The following is a 22431-nucleotide window of genomic DNA, read 5'->3' as shown; positions in this document are numbered from 1 at the left end:
GGGGAAAAAAAACGCAAACGTCGATAACCTAGAAAACAGCAAGGGGAAAAAATTTGAAAAAATTCGTCGTGATTCGGCTGCGGTGGGAGTCGGCGATGTCTATAGTAAACACGATACCCCTTCTCAAACCAATGCGGCGAAAACAAAACATAATACACTAAGTATGGAGTCTTGGGCAATAACAATAATCATAACACGTTAACTACAGATGGTGCAAGTGTATATGGTGGAGAACGGTGAACATGCCTTCCCAATTGCTCGTAAAGTTAAGTGATTATTACTTATTACATAAATTTAGAAAACAAAATTAAATGATAAAACATGTGTAATTTAGTCGAAGAAATATAATTTAGGAAATATAGTGTTTTTTTTTTGTTTGAAGGAAAAAATATTTTGCGTATTGTTTGGTATTAAAGCATTTTGGATGAATATAGGGTCAAAAGGTAAGTGCTTCAACGTCATATTGAGCGTTCATCAAATACCTATTAGATTCCATAACCATTTATTATGCTGCCAACTGTCATACTTAAACGTACATTTTCTGTTTTTTCGGATGTGAATGAAAATTTTAACCACTGTATAAATATAAACAAAGCTACTTTTAAATAGTATCGCAATATAAAAAAATAATATTATTGGCCTATGGAATACGGGTAGAACTCTCATAGAATAGTTAAAGTCTTAGATTGGATACTTTAATAATTAATGATATATACAAATATTTTCGTTACACGATTGTGATTATATTAGATATAAAAAATTATTAAGAATATCGTTATTGAATATTAAATTTTAGACTCATCTATGAATTAAAGTTAATAAATATAATGCAAATTTTATTTAACTTTAATAAGCTTACTCATCATTACCATCTTCCCAGTCTCAAAAACCCTGGCTACATTATTGTGTCTTAGACACACGTATACTTATCACATGATTTACTCTATATGTACCTATATATATTACTATATACATAATACGGACGATGATGGTCACATAAAGATAAAATAATAATATTATACAGACACAGAAACTATACGACTCACTGACAATATAATAGCATGGGATAAACAATAATAATAAAACGAGCCCTACGTGTATATAAAATGTGTACAGATGGATTCGGTGAGATTATTATTACTTCTACTACTATACTACTACTGATCGCTAATAATATTCTTGTGTGTGTGTGCGTTAGTAATTATAGGTATAGCCGTGTACTTACGGTTCGTTCGAATGACACAAAAAACACAAAGAGATTAAACGCGACGATGAAAAATGAAGACGTCGCGGTGCATATGCACAGGTAGGTGGTATTACATATATATATATAAATACGCGGATTGCCGTTTACCTTTTCTCTCTCTTTTTCTCTCTTAACCTCTCCCGTTCACCACTACCCATCATGTATCTAATATAATATATTTAATATACCTTTCTTTTATAGTACATATATTATATTATACTCCACGCGTGATTCTCGGCTCGTCTTAAACGCGACGTGGTAATTTTCGACATAAGTTATTGGCGCTCACATGGTAAAACAAACAATCTCCACCATGCGCCCGTCGCGTTGCATGCGAGTGAATTGTGTGTAATGCGTACATACGGCTTTTATTTTAAATTTTTCAAACTTTAAATGGTACATATAAATGGCCTAGTAATTAATAAACCCTTTTCTAATGGATTTTATAAACGACTGTGCCCAAGAATGTTGACATACCTTGTTCTAAACCCCAACCCTATACTATCACTGTCACTACACTACCACCATATTCAAGTAATCCAGAAAACAATGAATCAAAGTCTACACATTTATAATACATATAAATATTATACAAGATCTTTATTTATACTATATGTATATATAGGTACAACTAAGTGGAGAGAGGATCAAAATAGATAAATAGAAGATAATATATATAGAGCTCAAAATGTGTAAGTACCCTAAAAATCCATAACTAAATAAGTTTTTAATTTTTTTTTTAAATTTTAAATTTTATTTTGAAATTGGTTAGGTTAGGTTATGTTATTTTTCACAGTGGATTAAAATACTTTTTTAAAAATAATTGCTTATACATATAGTTATATCTGTCATGGACAGGAAGTGTGATCGACATGCATTACAACAAATAATCTTTCATATGAATTTTATAACATACGATACCGTTTAGTTTTTATGTATCAGAATAAATTGTTAAACTGATTACTGAATACATAAGAAAATTAATATAATATAGATACCATGATTAAGCGATCCAACAAAGCATGTATCTAATATATTAGTGGTATATCTATATTATATAGTACGTGAAGATAGACAACCACCCGCGGGAAAACGAAACGTCCACGACTCATTCGTGCCCTTGAGTTCTTCTATATTATATGTTAAGTTAACGTATAATAAAAACCTAATAGAATTTTTATAAGTCATTTATTCGATTAGCATCTTAAACATTTAAAATAATATACTTAACATAATATGATATAGCTCACTAGCTGTGCTATCCGACCGTAATATATTTATAGCGTAGACACATTTCCGACAAGTTGAATAATATCAAAATGATCGTAAAAAATAATTTATGTTGATTTAAATATTACAATATCGTTACAACTTAATTTGAACAAATACGATCATTTATTTTATTTTATTTTTTTTAATAAGGTTATTCGTGAAAAAAATTAATTTAAAATTGTTTTCTAATGTGACATAAACGTGCGGTAATTTATGTAGAGAGTAATACTTATATACATAAACGACTTGTTATTTTATTTTAAACTTGCTTTTTTATTTATCGAATTGTATTGTTATACAAATCGATGCTTATTCAAAAATTGACGAGAATCATTGTTAACGTGTGTATTGAGTTAGTTTAAGTTTTAACAACCGGAATTCTATGAAAAGAACATTGCAAAATTTAATCGTTTATATGCTATTTTACATAAGGAAAATACAATAGTAAATAGAATATGTTAAACTGTATTTATCAATATATATATATATATATTAGTGCAAGCAAAGTGGTTAATATATTTATTATTTCGTAAATTATTACAAAGACGAATAATATTTGAAAAAAAAAACTCGTAGGTACCCCAATATTATGTCGAATAAAATATTATACAAAATGTATGGCGTAGGACGTAGGATGTTTTTATTTTTTTTTTCTTATGTTTCAATATAAACGATGTGGGAGATCTGCAGAAAACACCAAAACCACCGCGTAGACGGCGGCATCGGAGACTAGAGTTTACGACCTATATCGTATTATTATATATTATGTATTGTCGTCGTCGATGTCCCTTGTCGGGCCGCTACAAGACCTACCCAAGTCCAACGTCGGCCATTTTGTCGTAAAGGATTGGCATTGCCAACCGCATGCGGAGGGCCGGCCGGTCTCGTACGACCGGCTCGCGCAGTAAAGAGTAAAGACTTCAAATTTATCACAGCGATTTCATCAGAACCGATAACACGCACACTGCACAATGTCTGTCTGTCCGTCTGTCGGCGTAATTACGTGCGCACAATGCGCGCGGCGCACTTTAAACGCCACACACACACACATATTATATGAGTATAGCGGTCGGTAAAATATAATATTATACGTTACAAACGTACACCCAACAGGATCCTGTGAGATTATTTTATTTCGTTTTTGAAGAAATTTTTTTTTTTTCAATCTTTGTCGGGTGTGACGTCCGCATCGGTATGTTCTTCGTGGCAAGGACGTCAAAAAAAGCACATTATAATATATATATAAACCTTTATGTACGCGCCCGTATACATCGCACAATAATAAAAAATAATTATTATTATTCTCTCAGTGGTCATATGTGAGCACTGAGCGCGTATAATATGTATGCGTGTACGGCCGGGACTCGAGGAAATGAAAAAAGACCCGACGTGTTGTCGTTAATTAAATAGAATAAAAACGTAATTAAATAATGAACATTGCGCGGTATCAGGACACTATATATAATATAATAATATGTAGTGAGTTACCCTGTATAGGTACGCTGCCGTATCGGGGCGCGCACAAAGGGTGTGACGAATTCGGTAATTAATAACATGATTTTTTTTTTTTATTTTCCCACTCACCCTTTCACCGGAACTTTCAAGTATTCCGACTTCGGGTGCGCACACGACGCGTCCACCACAATGCACGCGATAGTTATAATAATATAATGAATTGTGTTTCCATTGGTCGGCATCCGTCGTCGTCGGCAACCCGATAAATCTCGGTCTATATAATACACACCTACCTACGTATATATAGGATTGTTATATACGGTATATAGATAATAAGAACATGATTTAGGTCTGTTGTATAAATGCACACCTATAAACACACACACACACACATATTTATACTCATATAAATAGGTCCTAACTTTCCTTTCAACCTTCAACATATCAGTACATCGTGAGAACCTAATCGATCCCCCACAGCCTTCCGTGCACCCCTAAAACGCCAATAATAATAATCGGGATCGGAATTTTTGACATGTCAATAATATATATATATAAATACATGTAGAGCTATATAATACTATATTGCAGGTAAGGTCAGGTGTATGTAATAAAGTATACAGTATAAGACTATGTATTCACTGAGTTTTCGTCACACATAAAAAATGTTTTCGAACCGAAGAAGTAAATATATTTAACGAGATTGATATATTATAATTTATTATTAAGCAAATTGGTTGAACAGATACTAAATAACATACAGTTATTGGGTATTTTTAAAATAATAATGTATATAATTCTTATAGATACCTATAGTACCAACAGTTAAACACGTAAAATTAAACCATAAAAAAACCACTCAAACCAAAATTGCGTGCATATCTAATATTATCATATACATATAGCATACAAATTTTATAGGTTACGCAGCTGAGACCGTGCGTGTCGGTCAATCATCAAGTTCAATTCACCAATCGTAACGCATTCTGATGGTTGATAATATCTGCAGTATAAATTACGTGTTGTATATTATTATAAATAAGAGATCAACGTCAGAATCGTTCGTATTTTTAAAATCATAGCTACCTTTTGTGCACCATAAAGTTTTACCCATGGTCTATCTTTTAAAATTTTTTTTTTTTAGTATCAAAGTGTTTCATACTCATAATTAGTTATTCAATTAAATTCAAAATATGAAATTGTGTTTCAGTTGCAATACAATACAATAAATTTCAAATCAAACATTATAATATCTAAACCACTTAGAGACGATATTTTGTGAGCGAAAGGATATGGATTAGCAAATTTAGATGAGTTTGAAAACTGTATTGTTTATCTATGATAATATTACATCAATGATGCCATAAGTCAAATGTTTCAACAATAAACTATGAATTCGTTCCTAGCAAAAAAAAAAAATTATATAATTCACAATAATCATTTTGAGGCTCCATCTCAGCCCTGCAGCGTAAATGAAAATAAGACTCAGTTTCATTTCGAACAGTGGACTCATCACGGTACCTATAAATAATGTATGTGTGTGTCGCGTGTAGACGCGATTCCGAAAGAGTTCTCCAACAGCCGATGTATCACGTAGACACGATAGAAACACTATATTATGTCACGTATATAATATAATAATGTAACATTATAACATTTATGTAAATGCGTCGTTGGCAAAGGACTTCTCGTCGCCCGTTTACCCGTAATGGCCACGAGTGAGATGTCCCGTACGTTTGTTGTCACCGTTGCAGCAGGACGACTATGATACGCGAGTGTATATAATGATATGATGTCATTGATCCGTTTCCAAAATATCCGGAGGCGCGACGACGTTGAGGAATGAACGATCCATTTGGTTAATGCATGAGAATAACGATATAAATATACAGGACGAAAAAAATAAATGGAAAACGGTTATTTTCGATTTAGACCACTTATGTGCGCGACGATTACACCGGACAGTTGGGACGAAGCCGCGGTGATTTCTTAATATTATAGTCACTTACGCATTATGCTATAGTGTATTATGGTATTTGGTAATACGTTAATAATAATCCATATTATACATAAATTTATACAATAATTATTTCAATTTGTAGACTACGCGAATAGCACATCATCGTCGTATCTACTTGATACACGTCGTCTTATTATTATTTTAAATTTTTACTTGTAATATATTTTATGTCATCGAATCCTAATGATAGGTTGAAATTAAATTTTAACATTTCCTCCAAAATTAATATTTTACGTACGTGAATATTATCATTTTTTGGCTATTAGTAATAAGTTATTAAAATAATGAAAAAAAGTCAATAAAAAAATTACTCGAACAGATTTAATTTAATTTATCATTTACCATACGTCATTATATCGATAAATTTTAAATTATCATTTTTTTTTTTATTAATAATAAGTAATGACTGATAACTGAAGTTATTGATGCTTTAGTATTATATAAAATATGAGTTACACTAATTTAATTTAATACTACTTTAATTCTTAAAAAAATATATTGCAATTGACTAGTAAAAATATGATAGTTAGATTAAATAGCAGATTGTATAGAATTTGCTTTTACAATATAAATATATATTGTTGATGTTTACAATTACGTTTTCCTAATTTACTTTAAATGAAAATGAGAACTATATGAATTTTAATAATTGAAGTTCAATACATTAGTCACTTGCGAAAATGGTTACATTCGGTAAACCTATTATTATTTATCATTATATGCTCTTATAACGTATTAAGACTGGTGAGTATAATTGAAAACCAGGAAAACCATCATAGAATTTCTTTGTTTTCTTTACTGTATACTGTATAGTCACTACAGTGTAATATAATATACACAATATATATATTATATATATTATATTGTACTATATGTATATTATACATCCATTAAAACATTAAAACTTTTGGTGGAACACGTGTTGCTCTCTTTTAAGTTTCATAAAAGTGACCTAATAGTGTCTTTTAATAGAACGCCCAGCGCGTTAGTATACCTATACACTATAATATCATAATATAATTTAATTATGTAACAAATATTCGAATCGTTTTGGCCTGGTGTCGAAATTACGCGCCAATATACTTATGTTCGTTTATTGTCGAATTTCCAAGAAAAGGATCTCATCATTTCCCGAAAGAGTAGTTTGAAGAGGTATTACTCATCTTGTCTAAAAACGATGTTGTGATCTGTTGATTTAACAAGAAATCACACGTTCGTTACTATAATAATATATATACATTATGACGTCACCCACACTCGTCTCCGTGAGTGCCCAATATAAAAATACTCAATCAGCGATGTTTGTAAATCGGGTAAACAACGAAATAATATTGAATTACTGTAAAAAACCACGTCGCTTAACATAATATTCGAAATTATTCTTTATCATCAATTTATTCTCACTAAATTAATGTGATTCTAACTCATTAAGTTTTTGGAAAATATAATAATATATTGTTTTCTATTTTTTATTATTTCATTATTGTATGTTTTTACTTTATTTAATTACAGTTATTATATTTTTTATTTCATATTCAAAACAGATTTTTTTTTTATATATGATTTTAATATTATTTAAAAAATGTGTAGGTATGCAACGAGAAATGATATGCCAACCTAATATAATATAGGTAGGTACACATATTCGTACGTGCATAAAAAATTATGTGCGACTTTTTTCTGTTTCCGTCTGTCTTCAATACTTAACCCTTTTCTGAAACGCCGCGACGACATGTGCTCTGTTATATTAGTAGTATATAATATACCCGAAGAAGGATAAAAAGAAGAAACCCCGTTCTTAATCCTCGGCGACCGGCTATTAACGCGAACAATTTATTTGACAAAAAAAACACACACACATATAAGCGCTCGCGAGTGTATATTATATATGAATAAATAATAATAAAAAAAAAAAAATTGTAAAAAAAAACTTGCCTCTGAGTTGATTGGCGAACATCCCGACGGGCAACAGAAACCAAACGACGGCGGCAACGGTGATTATTCGGCATCGGTCCATGGCTCGGCGGTTCTCTGGTCAACCTGAAAGCAAAAACCCACACAAATTCAATTACTGCACTGCTCCGCTAATGCTAACTAACGCCCGAAGCGTGGATTTCGACATAATATACAACTTGTTTTGTCCTTTTTATTATTAATATTGTCATTATTTAATTTTTTTATTTCGCGGCTCTTTCTAATCATGCGAACGTAGCAATATCATATAATACTATTTGTGTGGTGTACGTATACTATTATTGTATATTATATAGGTACGTGTACAATAAACCTTTTGCATGGACGACAATACGAATCACGTGATTAAAATCACATCCGAAGATTATTATTATCATCATCATTATTGTTACTATTATTATTTTTTTACTATTATCATTATTATTGTGATTGTCCTCAGTCCACACACACACACACGTATTATAAACGTACACGTATAGAGTTATAATATTATATATATATATGTATGTGTGTGTGCTTGGTCGGCTGTTTTGACGTTCCGAGAAACTGCATACAAGAAGACGAAGAGAGTGGAATGGACGAGAAGGAGCGGTAGTAATCGGTCCGACAAAGATTACGAAGTCGACTACGCTTTTTAGCTGACACGATGTGTTTTTTGTATGTGAGTATATATAATATGTTATAATAGCCATTAGCCGCTATATTATACTAAAGAACGTTTTTAATTTTTTATCTTATTTTTCTATTACCTATTATATACCTACGAGCATACATACATTTTATTATACACAATGTGCTCCCATATACACTACGGCGTGTACCTATATATGATATAATATGCCTTCAATATATATGCGTGGGATACGTTGATCTTTTGAATTCAATATCATTTTTGTTTCAAATACATTATACTATAATGATAGTGGAATAATAGACGTAGCCCCATACACATTTTCGAATCCGTGAATAATGGTCGATTATTAATACCTAAACGTGCAGTACCTATATACATAATATACACTACCTATATAATATACAATTATAAAAATGTTTGCCATTATAAATAATTACCTGTACCGAGTCTTTAATACATGTTTTTGTTTATAAAAATATAATAAATTATTATTTTAAGAACGCTATACAAAAAATCATCGCCTCGTTTAAACTTAAACTGATAAATTGAGATATGGACACTTTGTAGTTTGGCTCTACATACGATGTTTTGTAATACACTAAAGCTATTATTTATTTATTTACTTTTTAACAAACATGACAAAATTTAGCGATTTGCCAGAGGGGCGTATCATTATGCTTTACCAACGACCTTGTTATAGTTGGGAATAAACTACAATATTACTGTAGGTTTTTGAATTCATTAAGCGAAAAAATTGAAGCGTCTTCACGTAAATTATTTAAACAAGTTCACGAATGATCGTAAATCAAAAACTGGTCTAATTAGTTCTCAGTTGTGAATATTAAACTTTGTTCGTCAAACGTTGTGCATACAGCGAAAACAATTCTTTAAGTCTAACAAAACTACTTATGTCATTAAACAATTTATATAGGATTTTATACGATGCTTATAAATTATAATATATATATTAAGTATATTATTCATGAGGAAACTATGTCTGATATGTCTGTACATCTGTAATTAATTAAAACATAGGCATGTCAACGCGGTTGTGTTCATATTTTTCAACGCATCACACTTTACTGTATAAATAAAAATTAAATTTAGAAAAGATAGATTCTATACGATTCAGAGCATACATTGTACGATTATACATTTTGAGTAAATAATTAATTCTACTGATATCAGATGAATTTAATTGAAATAAAATTTAATCAAAATATCAGCAAACAACAGAAAATCTTGTAAGTAATGATGCAAATGACTTTTTACTTTTTACTTTTAAATTTTTATTTAAAAACTAATGATTAAAACAAATCAGTTCTATACTGCACGCGGTGGTTAACAGTCAATACACATATACACATCGTGGTACTTTTCTAATTATTTGCTACGCATTAAAAGCAATATTTATTATTGTAAATAAGAGCAATGATGCATTTGAGTCCATCATCGTTATAAACAGTATATTATAATATGCTCTTCTAATTAAAAATTCATCTGGCGCGACAACGATTGATGAGTCACGTAATATTAATATTGGTATGGTAAATTTTTTTACAAAACAAATTTTAATTTTAAATTTCCAACGATTATTTTTCTATAACTATAAAATAATAATAATAATGGTTATGATAATAGTTTTGGTAATTATAATAATAGTAATAGTATTATAGGTAGCGCAATAATAATAATTATTATCATCAACTATACGCTGTGTACATTGGGTGTCGAGTATATACTATAACGTCATACATATTCGACGATATAATTTATAATACACTTACCCGGGTAGTATAAAAAAAAATCGTTTATTAAGTCGTCGTGATCGTTGTAAATTGTGATTCAAACGAATTCGTTTAACCGGTATATTATCCTATAGAACCAGCGCTCTAGTTGTAAAATATTCGCATTTAAAATTAACTATGGTAAAATATGCAAATTAGACCGGGGTTCAGTTCGTTGCAGCAGCGCTTACGACACGAATCGGTTTCCTGGTACACGAAAAAAAAACGAACCTACTACAACATCCTTTGGCCGTAGCAGGATGTAGAGCTTTTTATACGACGATTTTTTTTTATAAAACGCATTCTTATATCACAACGTCTAAAAAAATCTATTTTGGGCCCACCAATAATACTTACTATTGTATATTACGTATAATATCATTATATTATAATATAATGAAGTTTAAGTACAAGCGTCTTTAGTTCGTCAGACTCACGTATAATACTATAACTAATAATAACCTACGTATTATAATATTATAATGATGAAAATAATAATGTAATGCACACGTATTCAAACCAGTGCGAAACACAATATTATGTCACGACCAAATGCGTTCCGGTTTGGAAAAAGTAAACGACATCGAAATCATAGGAAGCAAGCACTAGACGTTTTATCATAATATACTATGTGTTTATAATCCGCAACAACAGAGTCCCGGCAAGACTTCAATAACCCGAAACGGTTTGGCGAATTTATTCAAATCTACATGATATATCATATTACGATGTTCACGCGTCGACAGTAATATTATAAGTCACAACCACTAGTCAGATTATTCGTTTAAATCTCTTCTTCTTTTTTTTTTTATTTTTTGTCCAATGTGATTTCGATGCTATCGTGTGCAGTCATTCGCGAAGATCGAAGACATCGCTAGACGTTTATTTCTCTATGCGTATACAACCGCGTAGCAGTGATAAACAATATTATAATAATATATAATATAAAGTGTTGAATTGTAGTTGTGGAGAAAGCTTCGATAGCTGCCGATACGAATTTATTCTAATATGAAATACTACTCCGCACATAATGTATGTATTATGAACTTTTTTAAATTCGAATATTGTCGTTTGATTACTATCCTGCAATATCGATTTCGTGACGTACCTATTTATTCATATTCTTACACCCCACGGGTAGCATGTATATTATTGTATTTATGCGGTAGACGTCTCGGTGGGCGCGCGGGACTCATCCTGCAAGTGTCCAAAGTTTAGAAGACTATAATTCGTTAAACCGACCATCTCCCTCTCTGTAAGACTACAAACGCCATGCCTTCTCTCTCCACGGCGAATGTTTAAGGGAAATTTAATCCTTTCAGACGCCCGTCACTTGAAATAAAATCTTGCGTTTAATATAATATTCACTATTATTGTTATTTATACTATAATATTTTTACAGCGGCAGTAGTGTTGTGTTTTTCGCGGAGAAAAAAAAAATCAAACCTCCCCGATAAAACGGTCAATTCTTTATCGTCGACGGGCGGTGATATGAATGCCGAGAACACTACTCGATAAGCGTTCCCTACACGGATCCGAGGCAGCAAAGCGGTCAACTTCAGCAGATTTACGCGCATATAGTATCATAATGTCGCGTTCCCAGCCGATCGACCACCCATTGCCTTTTTACGGTCGCCCTGCCACAGAAATTTCAAACTGCCTAGTAGTGCCTACGGTAAATATGATATTATACTGAATTTATACTCGTGTCAATATTATATTATATCGACTTCCATAGTATATAATATATATGTATATATATGCTATTGCACTTATACCAAACGCTCAGTCAAAATATTGTTATAAAGCCTATCACGCGGCGATGCTTATTTTATGTTATGCCGTCGACAAAGCTTTTGGGATTCGAATTTTTATTCATATTCTTTGACCAAACCCAAAATACCTTTACTACCACTTAGTCGGATTGGCCGTACACGAGTTGCTGTAATGGCTTTATCATAACATAAAAAGCATATAAGTACACAGTGTAAAAAACCTTCAGCGTTCAAATATTGACCGTAAAAACTTACAATCGAGTGGCTCGTATCAGAATGTCAGTATAAAATCATATATTGATATTAAGACTCTAATAAATTTTTAAAACTATAACATATAAGAGGTTAGATTTCACTTAATTAGTTTAAAAAAAGTTCGATATTAATGTATATAATTATTATTATATATATGTAAATATACGTATATACAGCCTATTGCCGCGGTATCTATAAACTAAGCGCAATGAGTACATAATATACCGACTAGAGAATAAAACAAACTGAATCGCATCTTATCGTGTACCTATAAAAAGTAAAAAAAATAAACACACGTCGTTGTAAAACCAATACATTTATCGCTCCGCTCATAATCTAAAATTCTAAAAAAACGTTTTTACTCCGTAATAACTACCGTGACACAACATTGACATAATTCTTTTCTAATGAAAAATACGCTATCAACTAGAGCAGCAATACCGCGATAATGTTTCTCACGCATTGTTGCGCATCGATAATAAATAAAGTGACTAAATTATTATGACGGACGTGAATCGACCAAAGTGCCTGTACACGAATACGCATATTGAACATGGGAAATTATAATAATAATTATTATTATTATTTAAATAGAACTGTAATATACTATAATATGCACGAATATAATTTATATACAGAGAACAAATATATATATCACACTATGTTGGCTGCTCAGTCGACGGGCGAACGATGCGGAAAAGGACCGTTGCTGCAGCTGCGGTATATTATAATAATAATAATAACGATAATATAATAATAATAAAGCAGACGACACTTAAAAAGTCGCTTTGGATGGGTCAGTTCCGAGATCGCTGGACGCGCGGGCGGTGGGCGTTGCTCGTAAAACGCGTCCGGAGGGATTTTTACATTTTGATTCGTGGCCATAATAACGTATATAAAACAATAAATATACTGCAAAATACATACACATACATACACACATACACACGTGTGTGCGTTTCGTACTTAAGAAAAATAAAACCTTCGGTCGCGCACATATAATGATTTATGCGGTTTTATTTTAATTTTCCAGTCTCATTCCGCCGCCACCGCCCTTATATTTTGCAGTCTGTAAACGGTTTTCCTCGGCGCAGAACAGTTTATCAACGAAGGCAACAGCGGACAACAGCGTGGGAGAGGGTAAAAGGAAACGGAAAAAAAGGCACAAAAAAAACAACCAAACGCTTTTTATGCGACGGCCGAGTTTGACTCATAATAATATAAGTCTATCTCTTTCTCTTTTTATGTCCTCTCCCTCTCACTCCTCTTATGGCCGAGTTAAGGAAAAGGCGGCGGTCGTTGCTGCTGTCGACAATAAAATAATGAATGGCAGCGAATGCACTGAGCAAACGAGGCTCTAATAAAATCTTTGGAGCCACTTTTTTTTTTTTATCTCGCGTGTGCGACCGATAATAATATAATATTATGTGTAGCGGCGAAATTTTTGCAATGTTTTATCGACTCGATGATGGCGGCGAGCTGAGTCTCTGACTAAAATGATACAACGACGACCCTTCCGCCATAGACCTTTTAATATAATAAATATAATATAATATATAGACTTAACGGAACTCACCGTGCATCTCGCTATTGCATTATTAAATATATTAGTAATAATAGTACATAATTTAAGTCAATCACAATTTATATATTTATATTTTATACGCTATTCAATTAATAATATTACACTTTTTTTTCTAGTTTTTAAAGAACACAATAAGCAAATAGGTATATGATAAGGGTAAATATCTGTGACCGTAAGTGATACTATCCATGCAATTATTAAACTATCAAAAAAATTTTTTTTCTTTCATATTTGGTATACATTACATATTGAAAAACATATATTGTCTTAACTTTAACTAAATAGTAGCCGATCCATTCTACAGAACATTGTTGACATTTTGAAAGTAATTACTGAACCACAACAACAATATGCGCGATAATAAATGCGAAATTCTCTCGAGTAATATAACTGTACGTCATTTTTATCTCAAAGTGTATAATCGAGTGATTATAATATTATACAATATGTACATAATTAATATAAATTACATTCATTACATTGAGTCGGTGACTTAAAATATTGAATAGAAAATATGCAGAATACGAAAATAATTCCCAGTGCCACGAATACGTACAACAGTCGGCAGTAACTATTAAGTGTATACAAATAAATTATGAATAATATTCTCATCATAATTTTATAACAATGTACTATAATGACTTTAATTATAATCATGCAAAAACATTTGGTCTATTTAACGGTTCTTCCTTAATTTTTGCAAAATACTGTTATTATAAATAGAATTTGAAAAAAAAGGGTACGGTATTTTGACATGATCAATAAAATCTTTGATTTTAGTCCTGATAAGTGAGACCAAGAAATCATTTTTAACAAAATAAATGAATGGAGGTTTGAATTTTTCAAATATTTGAAGCGAGAAATTTGATTTTAAAATAAATTCCTCCTTGAAAATATAATATGCGAGTAATATTAATAATATAATAATTATACTTTAGGTTATACAATGTAGTTTAGATAAGCGATATGTAGTGCATATGTATCTGTGTAAATTTACATGATTTTTTTTAATAAATTATAGTAAAATAGTTCCATGATAAAAATATATAAAATAATATAATTTATATATTTTTAATCTCAAACTATTAAAAAATATAATGTAATATATGTTACGTTTTTAGGGATATTTGTCCTAAAGTATGCCGATATGTTGATATTATGGAACTATACCAGTACCTAGGTATATGTTATTGTATAGGTAATAATTTAGAAAATTAAAATAATACGTGAGTCTTAACCCTCCCTACTCCAACCACGAACTATACACTTTATTAGCGTCCTGTTGCGCATGGAATTGCGTTGATAGCGAATAATACGAAAGAATTTATAGAACAGTACTGCACTTCAAATTCCAGAAGTTTTTGACTTTTTAATCCAATGTAAAGTGTTTGTTTTATGATTTATCTTCCATTTTTTAAGTAAGAACACGAGCACGTGAATGAATCATAATATATACGATTTTCCGAAAAAAAAATAGTTAATGAGATGTGAACGTACAGTTAACTTTTCTCGGAAACATTATTGTTATTACACAAGTTTTAAGCATTAAATACACGTATAAGATTGCCCTATACATAAAATTTTTCGTAAAGTATTTAATATTTAAGAAATAGGAATGTTATACTTGGTTACTTCTATCGACATATTTTCTAAATCAACTGTACAATTAAAGATTAATTGAGTACATTTTTAATAATAGTTTATGGTCCTTGTTTTTTCGTAAATTATAATAATAATAATTTTAGTTTGATAATATTATAGAAAAATAATAATTATTACTAATACATACATTACGTTTTAATGACCCGTAGACCGTTGTACATGTCCAAGTGTGGGTATGTAAAATTGTAAAATATTTTATTTCTCTAACATAAAAATATGTTGTTAAATTTGTTTTCTAAACATAAATAAATAATATTATTATAATATGTTAAGAGAAATTAAATATTTACATCTAAATATATGTTATGTTATTTTATTAGTTTTATACAGTATGCTTATAATATTATACCTAACTTCTGTTTTTTTTTTATTTTATTAGATAATACTCTTGATTGTGATTATTTAATACCAGCTATCGAGAAACATAATCAAATACGCTGATTAGGTAAGGATCATCAGGAAAATTAAAATGTCTACATTGCAGTACCTAATCTATAAATAATCAATAGATGGATATTTTTAGCATTTTCACCGACCATTTTTTGTGTAAAAGCTGAATCTAACATTTTTATTACGTAATATTATGCCATATTATGCAATTTTCATGCATTATTGAAATTGTATGCAATATTGTCTGTGAGTAATATGATTAAAAATATATTATCATTAGTGTCCGTATGGACGTAAAAAGTAACTTACGTATTACATTTATGTTTATTATTAGCACATTTTTCAATAACTTGTACCGTTTAAAAAACAGACAATAATTTTAAAACGTACACAATAATATTATTATACTAAACTTAACTTGATTTGAATAAATAAGTATTAAAATGAAAATATCACGATAACAAACGTTTGTAGGTATTAATAAGTTTTATTAATAATCAATGACGAAAGTTTAGAGAGTGAAACACGTAACAGCGCTACCGCAGCCAGTGTTATGCAAGCGTTTGCGTGGATTTTGGCCTTTTATGACCTCAAATGTCGATGGATGTCCATTACGAATAGAATTCAAACTATTTGATTGAAAAAATTAATGAGTTCAGTTAAAATGCAGACACCTAAATTTACTTTACGGGCATTTCGATATTATAATATATTTATTTAAGACCAGCTAACGTATAGTACTATTTATGCACATTGCATAAAATATGTATATTATTATATGTGTTGAACGACTTCATAAAAACAACTACCTAATAGATTGCATTTCATCGACCGTATAAATAGAATTATCATTTTTTAGTGTGATAGATATAAAAGATAAACTATTATTTATATGGACGTATTAAGCAATAATAATTATTACTATATTTTTCTTTTTTATATTTATGAGCATGAATGGAATTTAAATTGATATATTTTATGAACGGTTATCAATAATATATAGTGTAAAATGTATACATGTAGGTACCTGAATAAAAATATGATATTATTAATTGAAATATTTTATTTTGTAGACATTTAATTGTATATTTATAAAAAATAAAAATAATTTACCCGATTGTTAGGCACGTGTTCTTATCTCTATTCTCGCCATCATAATTATTCATTCCATTATAATTTATTACATCATACGTTTTTAGATACATATATTTTTGCGATTTTTCATAAATGTATGATAATGATATGTACATTTACCTGCCAAACACATTTATTATTATATTGGCGAATTATGTTTATTATTGCTCTTTACTGGCACTCTCTAATCTATACTGTTTTCATATTATAATAAATTATAGGATATACCGATATCCGATGATTATTATAATATTGTTATTATTACACCTTACTGTGTCGTGTACATAATATAGCAATATGATCATTTCTTATCTCACTAACTGATGGGCGAATCGATTAAAAATGTGGCAAAAAAGCCGAAATGTATTAGAACGCAATATATTCGTTTAATATTCTAAAATGGGTTTTTGGCCATCGTTGCCGAGGCTAAATAAATAATGATAATAATAAAAAATACGTTTATCTGTAGAAGAAAATCTTGCTATCGAATTCGTAGGGCAACAATAATTTACAATTCCCTTGAGAAATTCAGTAAAGGATTTTTTTTTCATCGACATAAAACGGTGTTGATATAAGACGCCATATAATATACGTATTACGTACATATTATTATTATATACGTATGTTTGTTCGTTAAATATACAGCGCGGAATAAGAATGTAATCCAAAAACGATTGCGCTCGGATTGTAAATACATTTTTTAACGATGTGGGACTTGACGATTTCTGGGTCACAACTTTTAGTCGTTACCAGATGCAGCTGTATTATATATATTATATATACCATGGATATCGTCGTGACAATCGAAAACCGCCACATGGAAATCATTGGGATCTTTTGGTTTTTCGCCAGACTCGTTAGTACACACTTATATATATTATATACAATTAGCTGGCTGTTGACGATTTAATCGAGTGGAAATGACGGTCGGGAGGTGTGATCGAACGATCGAAACGTTCGGGAAACTTACGCAATTAGAACCGGCCGTGAAACTCGGGTCAAAAACGTTGTCGCGCGATCGACGGCGTGAAATGAACACGACACAATAATTATTATAGCAACGCGGGTATTAAAGATTTTTAAACGAATCGCAGAATACTTGAAAATACATAATTAATTACGTTTTATACGGTGGTCGGAACCTTTATATTGTCGTCGTATTCATAACGTGTGTGATATATACCGACTGACTACTTGACGGTTTAACGTTACACTACACGGTAGATACCTACTATCATAATAATAATAGTATATAGAACAGAAATCGTACGCGTGGCCGCTGCGGAGAGTGTAATATATTATTATCAATCTGAATCGCAAATTTTATCTGAAGAGCGATAATACGAGAGTATGTAATAATATTTTAACGCGAGCAGGAAAAAAACACATGTTACATAATATTATTAGTTATGTATTATTACATTAAATTATAGTTTAAGACGGTTTTTTTTTTATAATTTGTCGAATATCAAGCGTGTATAGGTAGATACACCTAAATACAACATTAAATAATGATAGTATTTTATTAAGTATAGTTTATTTCACAATAATAATCATAAGTTCGCCGTGTGTGATTGACCACAATCCACGTACGTTATGTTTTATGTAAAGTTTTAGTTGTTTACGTTTTAGTGTCACACATGCAGCGACGCGACCGTCTGTTTTCACCAAATGTGTCCACAAGAAAAATGGAAAAAAATTACTTATTTAAACAGCCATCTATCTGTTGTTAGCCGCCCGCGCGTCAACGGCGATCGTCCGCGCGGCCTACGATCGTAGTAATAATCGACGTTGACGACTGACTGACTGACACCACTCTGCGTGTGAAACGGAAAAAAAAACACTCGAAAAATGGTTTAGTTTTGTCGTCGATTAAATAATATTATACAATAGTACTATAAATTATTACGCGACCGCTCGTCTTGTCACACGCGCCCGTCATATACGTGTAGACAACACACCAACGCTGCACATATACTCGGTAGTATATAATAATAATAATAATAATAATATTGGATCACATAAATAATAGTGTGACTATTCTAAATAATACGAAACCGACGGAACGCGTCTGTCTGTCGTCGAAGTTATTGTATGTTACAACATTATTGTAATATTATGTATTAGGTATGATGTATATTGTATATTATACTGACGATAAATCGACAACTGTGTTTATAAAAAAAAAAAAAAATCAACCTATTCTGTAAGTGATGAAGTGATTTAATAATGAAATTATATTTTGTACTTGTGTACTTAGATGTTTGACTCAGACTGTTCTATATTTAATATAATAAATAATATTATATGCAATGATGCAATAATGTTTTTTTTGTATTTTGGTTATCAAAAGCAAAGTGACTCATAATGTCTATAAAGATTTCACTTAAAAGTCATGTGGCATTGCAAAATATAATTTATTATCATAAACATTGAACGTATCTCTATGCACCTCCCTAACTGTTTCTACACCTTTTTATAAAGTTTCCTGCATATTAAAATCTGCAATTGTAAATATAAGATAATAGATCAACATGCAAACGCTTCTTATATCATAATATTTCATGTACAATTTGATATGTCACTAGAACTTTTTTTTTTTTATAAATTAATTCTTATTATTTTTTGAATTTAAATTAAATTATCTATTATTGTGTTATTGATCTGTAGATTCTGACGTTCATTCAGATTTATTCAAGTTCGAATTGCATTAATTATTTCGGTTATTATATAAGTTACACGGGTTTGTTTTTTTATCGTTAAAAGTCCCGGTTTTAATAGTTACACGTATAATATCGATTTTATAGACGTCCATTGATTGATTAAAAAATAGTACCTATAGACACATAAGTTAGTTATGACCTTTTTTTCTTATTTAATTTTATCCAGACGTAACTTTCTTACTTTTTACGACGTTATACTATAATGCACTTTCCAGAAATTTATGATGATAGTCGTATAATATTTACATCGAATTACAAACTATAATACAATAATATAATCATTAATCAAAATCACATTAAGCTGTATGCAATCAGTCACATGCTTTTACATAATATAATATAATTAGTGGAATATTTTTTCCTAACTCATCAACCACTTTATGTTGTCGAATAATTATTACCATCGAATAGGCGCTAGACGGATATCAGAATTTTTAAATAATAAATTTAAATAGAATAATCTAAATAGAATTATATGTACATCCGCAGATCATTTAAATAATGATCGAGATACGTGCTATTCTATTTTTGATTGTATTAGTCTTCGGAAAATACTTTTAATTGTTTTAACACTTATAACATACCTACGTCCTACATGTATCTAAACTATTATGTAAAATGTTCATCTTTAAAAAGAATTTATATCATCAGATTTTAGTGTTTTTTTTTTCCTCTGCAAGTTCCAGAAAATGTAAAAATATACGATAAATTCTCTGAATGTGTATAAAATATCTACCCCCTCCCTATCGTAAACATATTATTGTGTATAATAATAACTAATAATATAATATGTGACCTACTGTTTATATAACCTATTAAATCTATTAGTCAAGTACGATATAATAATATCTGCATACTCGCGCCATTCGACAAGATGATTTATGCCCAGGAATATCATAGAAATACATATTATACACTCATGTGTATTATGAGTGAAACAGTAAAATATAATATATTAATTTGTACTAATTCATTCCATAATTCCATACATTCCATATTATATTATAACAGTATATATCATCAATGTGTAATGTACATAATAATGTGTACCTATTAGTAATGTACACCGATTATGCATTATTACGGTCCTCGGTATACTTATACTATTATCATTGAAATATTATAATTATGTAGTATAGGTATAATATGAATTATTTGTTGAGTATTTAACGTATAAAAGTATACTATTCCTATTCGTAATATTACATAAACTGTTTGAATATGTATTGATGGATATCAACAAAAATCACCTCCATAAGTTGATTATTAGAGAATTTTTTCAAAAACACAAAGTTTTTTTTTTAATCTCAGACAGTTAAGATAAACAAAAAAAAGTACTGCTCGTCAATAATTATAATTAGAGTTATGTATTTCTAAATACTGTAATCGTTAAATAAAATAATAAAAATGCGTTAGTAACAATAAGTTATTTAACGGACACAAGAATGACGAAACGCCCTTTAAAATAAAAAAAGATACAAATTTATTTGTTTATTTGAAATCGCTTTTATCTGCACGAATAATATTGAAAACTATAATGTCGCATTTCATATTGTGTAATTGATGAGCGTAAATCCAAATTGTAATGATAACGTTCAACTGTTGTAATATATATATTATCTTAATATTGCTCGTTTACGCACCGCAAAATAGAGAATTTAGTTCTCGGGCTGCTATATATAAATCGAATCGTCTCATATGTAACGTGCAGGGTAAAGTATTAAGCTGTTGATAATGAGCAATGGCGTTTAAATATATTGACGTCATAACACAATATTATTGCGATAGGGGTAGTACCTATAAAAGTATAAATGTCTCGTATCAGTAATTATTATACATTGCACCGAGACATTGCTAACGGATATTTCGGACGATTCGAATATAAAAATCGGCAAACAACCACGATCGCTATAAATCTGTCGTCGCAATGATATTATCAGTATACGTATATACGTTTTACACGCATTTATAAATAATAATAATAAATATAATATTATATAGCGCATATAACATATCGCGGTAAATGTACCGATATTATATAAATTAACATTTGGATCTCGAAAACGGGTCACAATATTTTTATTTCCCGTCGTTTAAGTCGAGACGTCTGGAGTCGACCGCCGAACTGACGAATAAATAAGTACGCGACAATAATATTATATTATTATACAGCCAGACGGACCAACCCCTTTGAAAAACTTATCTTACGACGTACTGCGGCTGGAACCGCAGACCTGTGCCACCGTCATAATTTTCGAAGACCGCGGTTCCCGTGCTCGGAGTTTTTTTATTATGAAGAATATACTATATGGGTACCCAAGTATACCCAACCCATATATTGCACGTACTATTTCCATGTAAAGAATATATGAATCGTATAAACGCAATATTTTAATAATATCTGCAGTAATAACTTCAGTAAGTAATGTGCAAGTTTATAAGTTTAATACGAGAGAATAAAATATCTGTAATTTCAAATTTGTACGATAGTATGTTAAGACCAATCCGATGCGCAAGCA

General features: G+C 30.3%; 1 protein-coding gene across 1 annotated transcript in view; it reads right to left on the bottom strand.

Moving 5' to 3' along the window:
• LOC114123841 (BMP-binding endothelial regulator protein) overlaps positions 1-22431 on the bottom strand; it is a 67320-nt gene that overhangs the window by 40476 nt on the left and 4413 nt on the right. Inside the window, exon 2 of the mRNA XM_050204713.1 lies at positions 7929-8033. Within this exon, the coding sequence (XP_050060670.1) occupies positions 7929-8010 (82 nt within the window). The 5' untranslated portion in view covers positions 8011-8033. The remainder of the gene's footprint in view (positions 1-7928; positions 8034-22431) is intronic.

The sequence above is a fragment of the Aphis gossypii genome, chromosome 3, assembly GCF_020184175.1.
Source record: "Aphis gossypii isolate Hap1 chromosome 3, ASM2018417v2, whole genome shotgun sequence".
Classification (NCBI taxonomy): domain Eukaryota; kingdom Metazoa; phylum Arthropoda; class Insecta; order Hemiptera; family Aphididae; genus Aphis; species Aphis gossypii.
The sequence above is the reverse complement of the archived record's forward strand: the minus strand, read 5'-3'. Positions and strand labels throughout refer to the sequence as shown.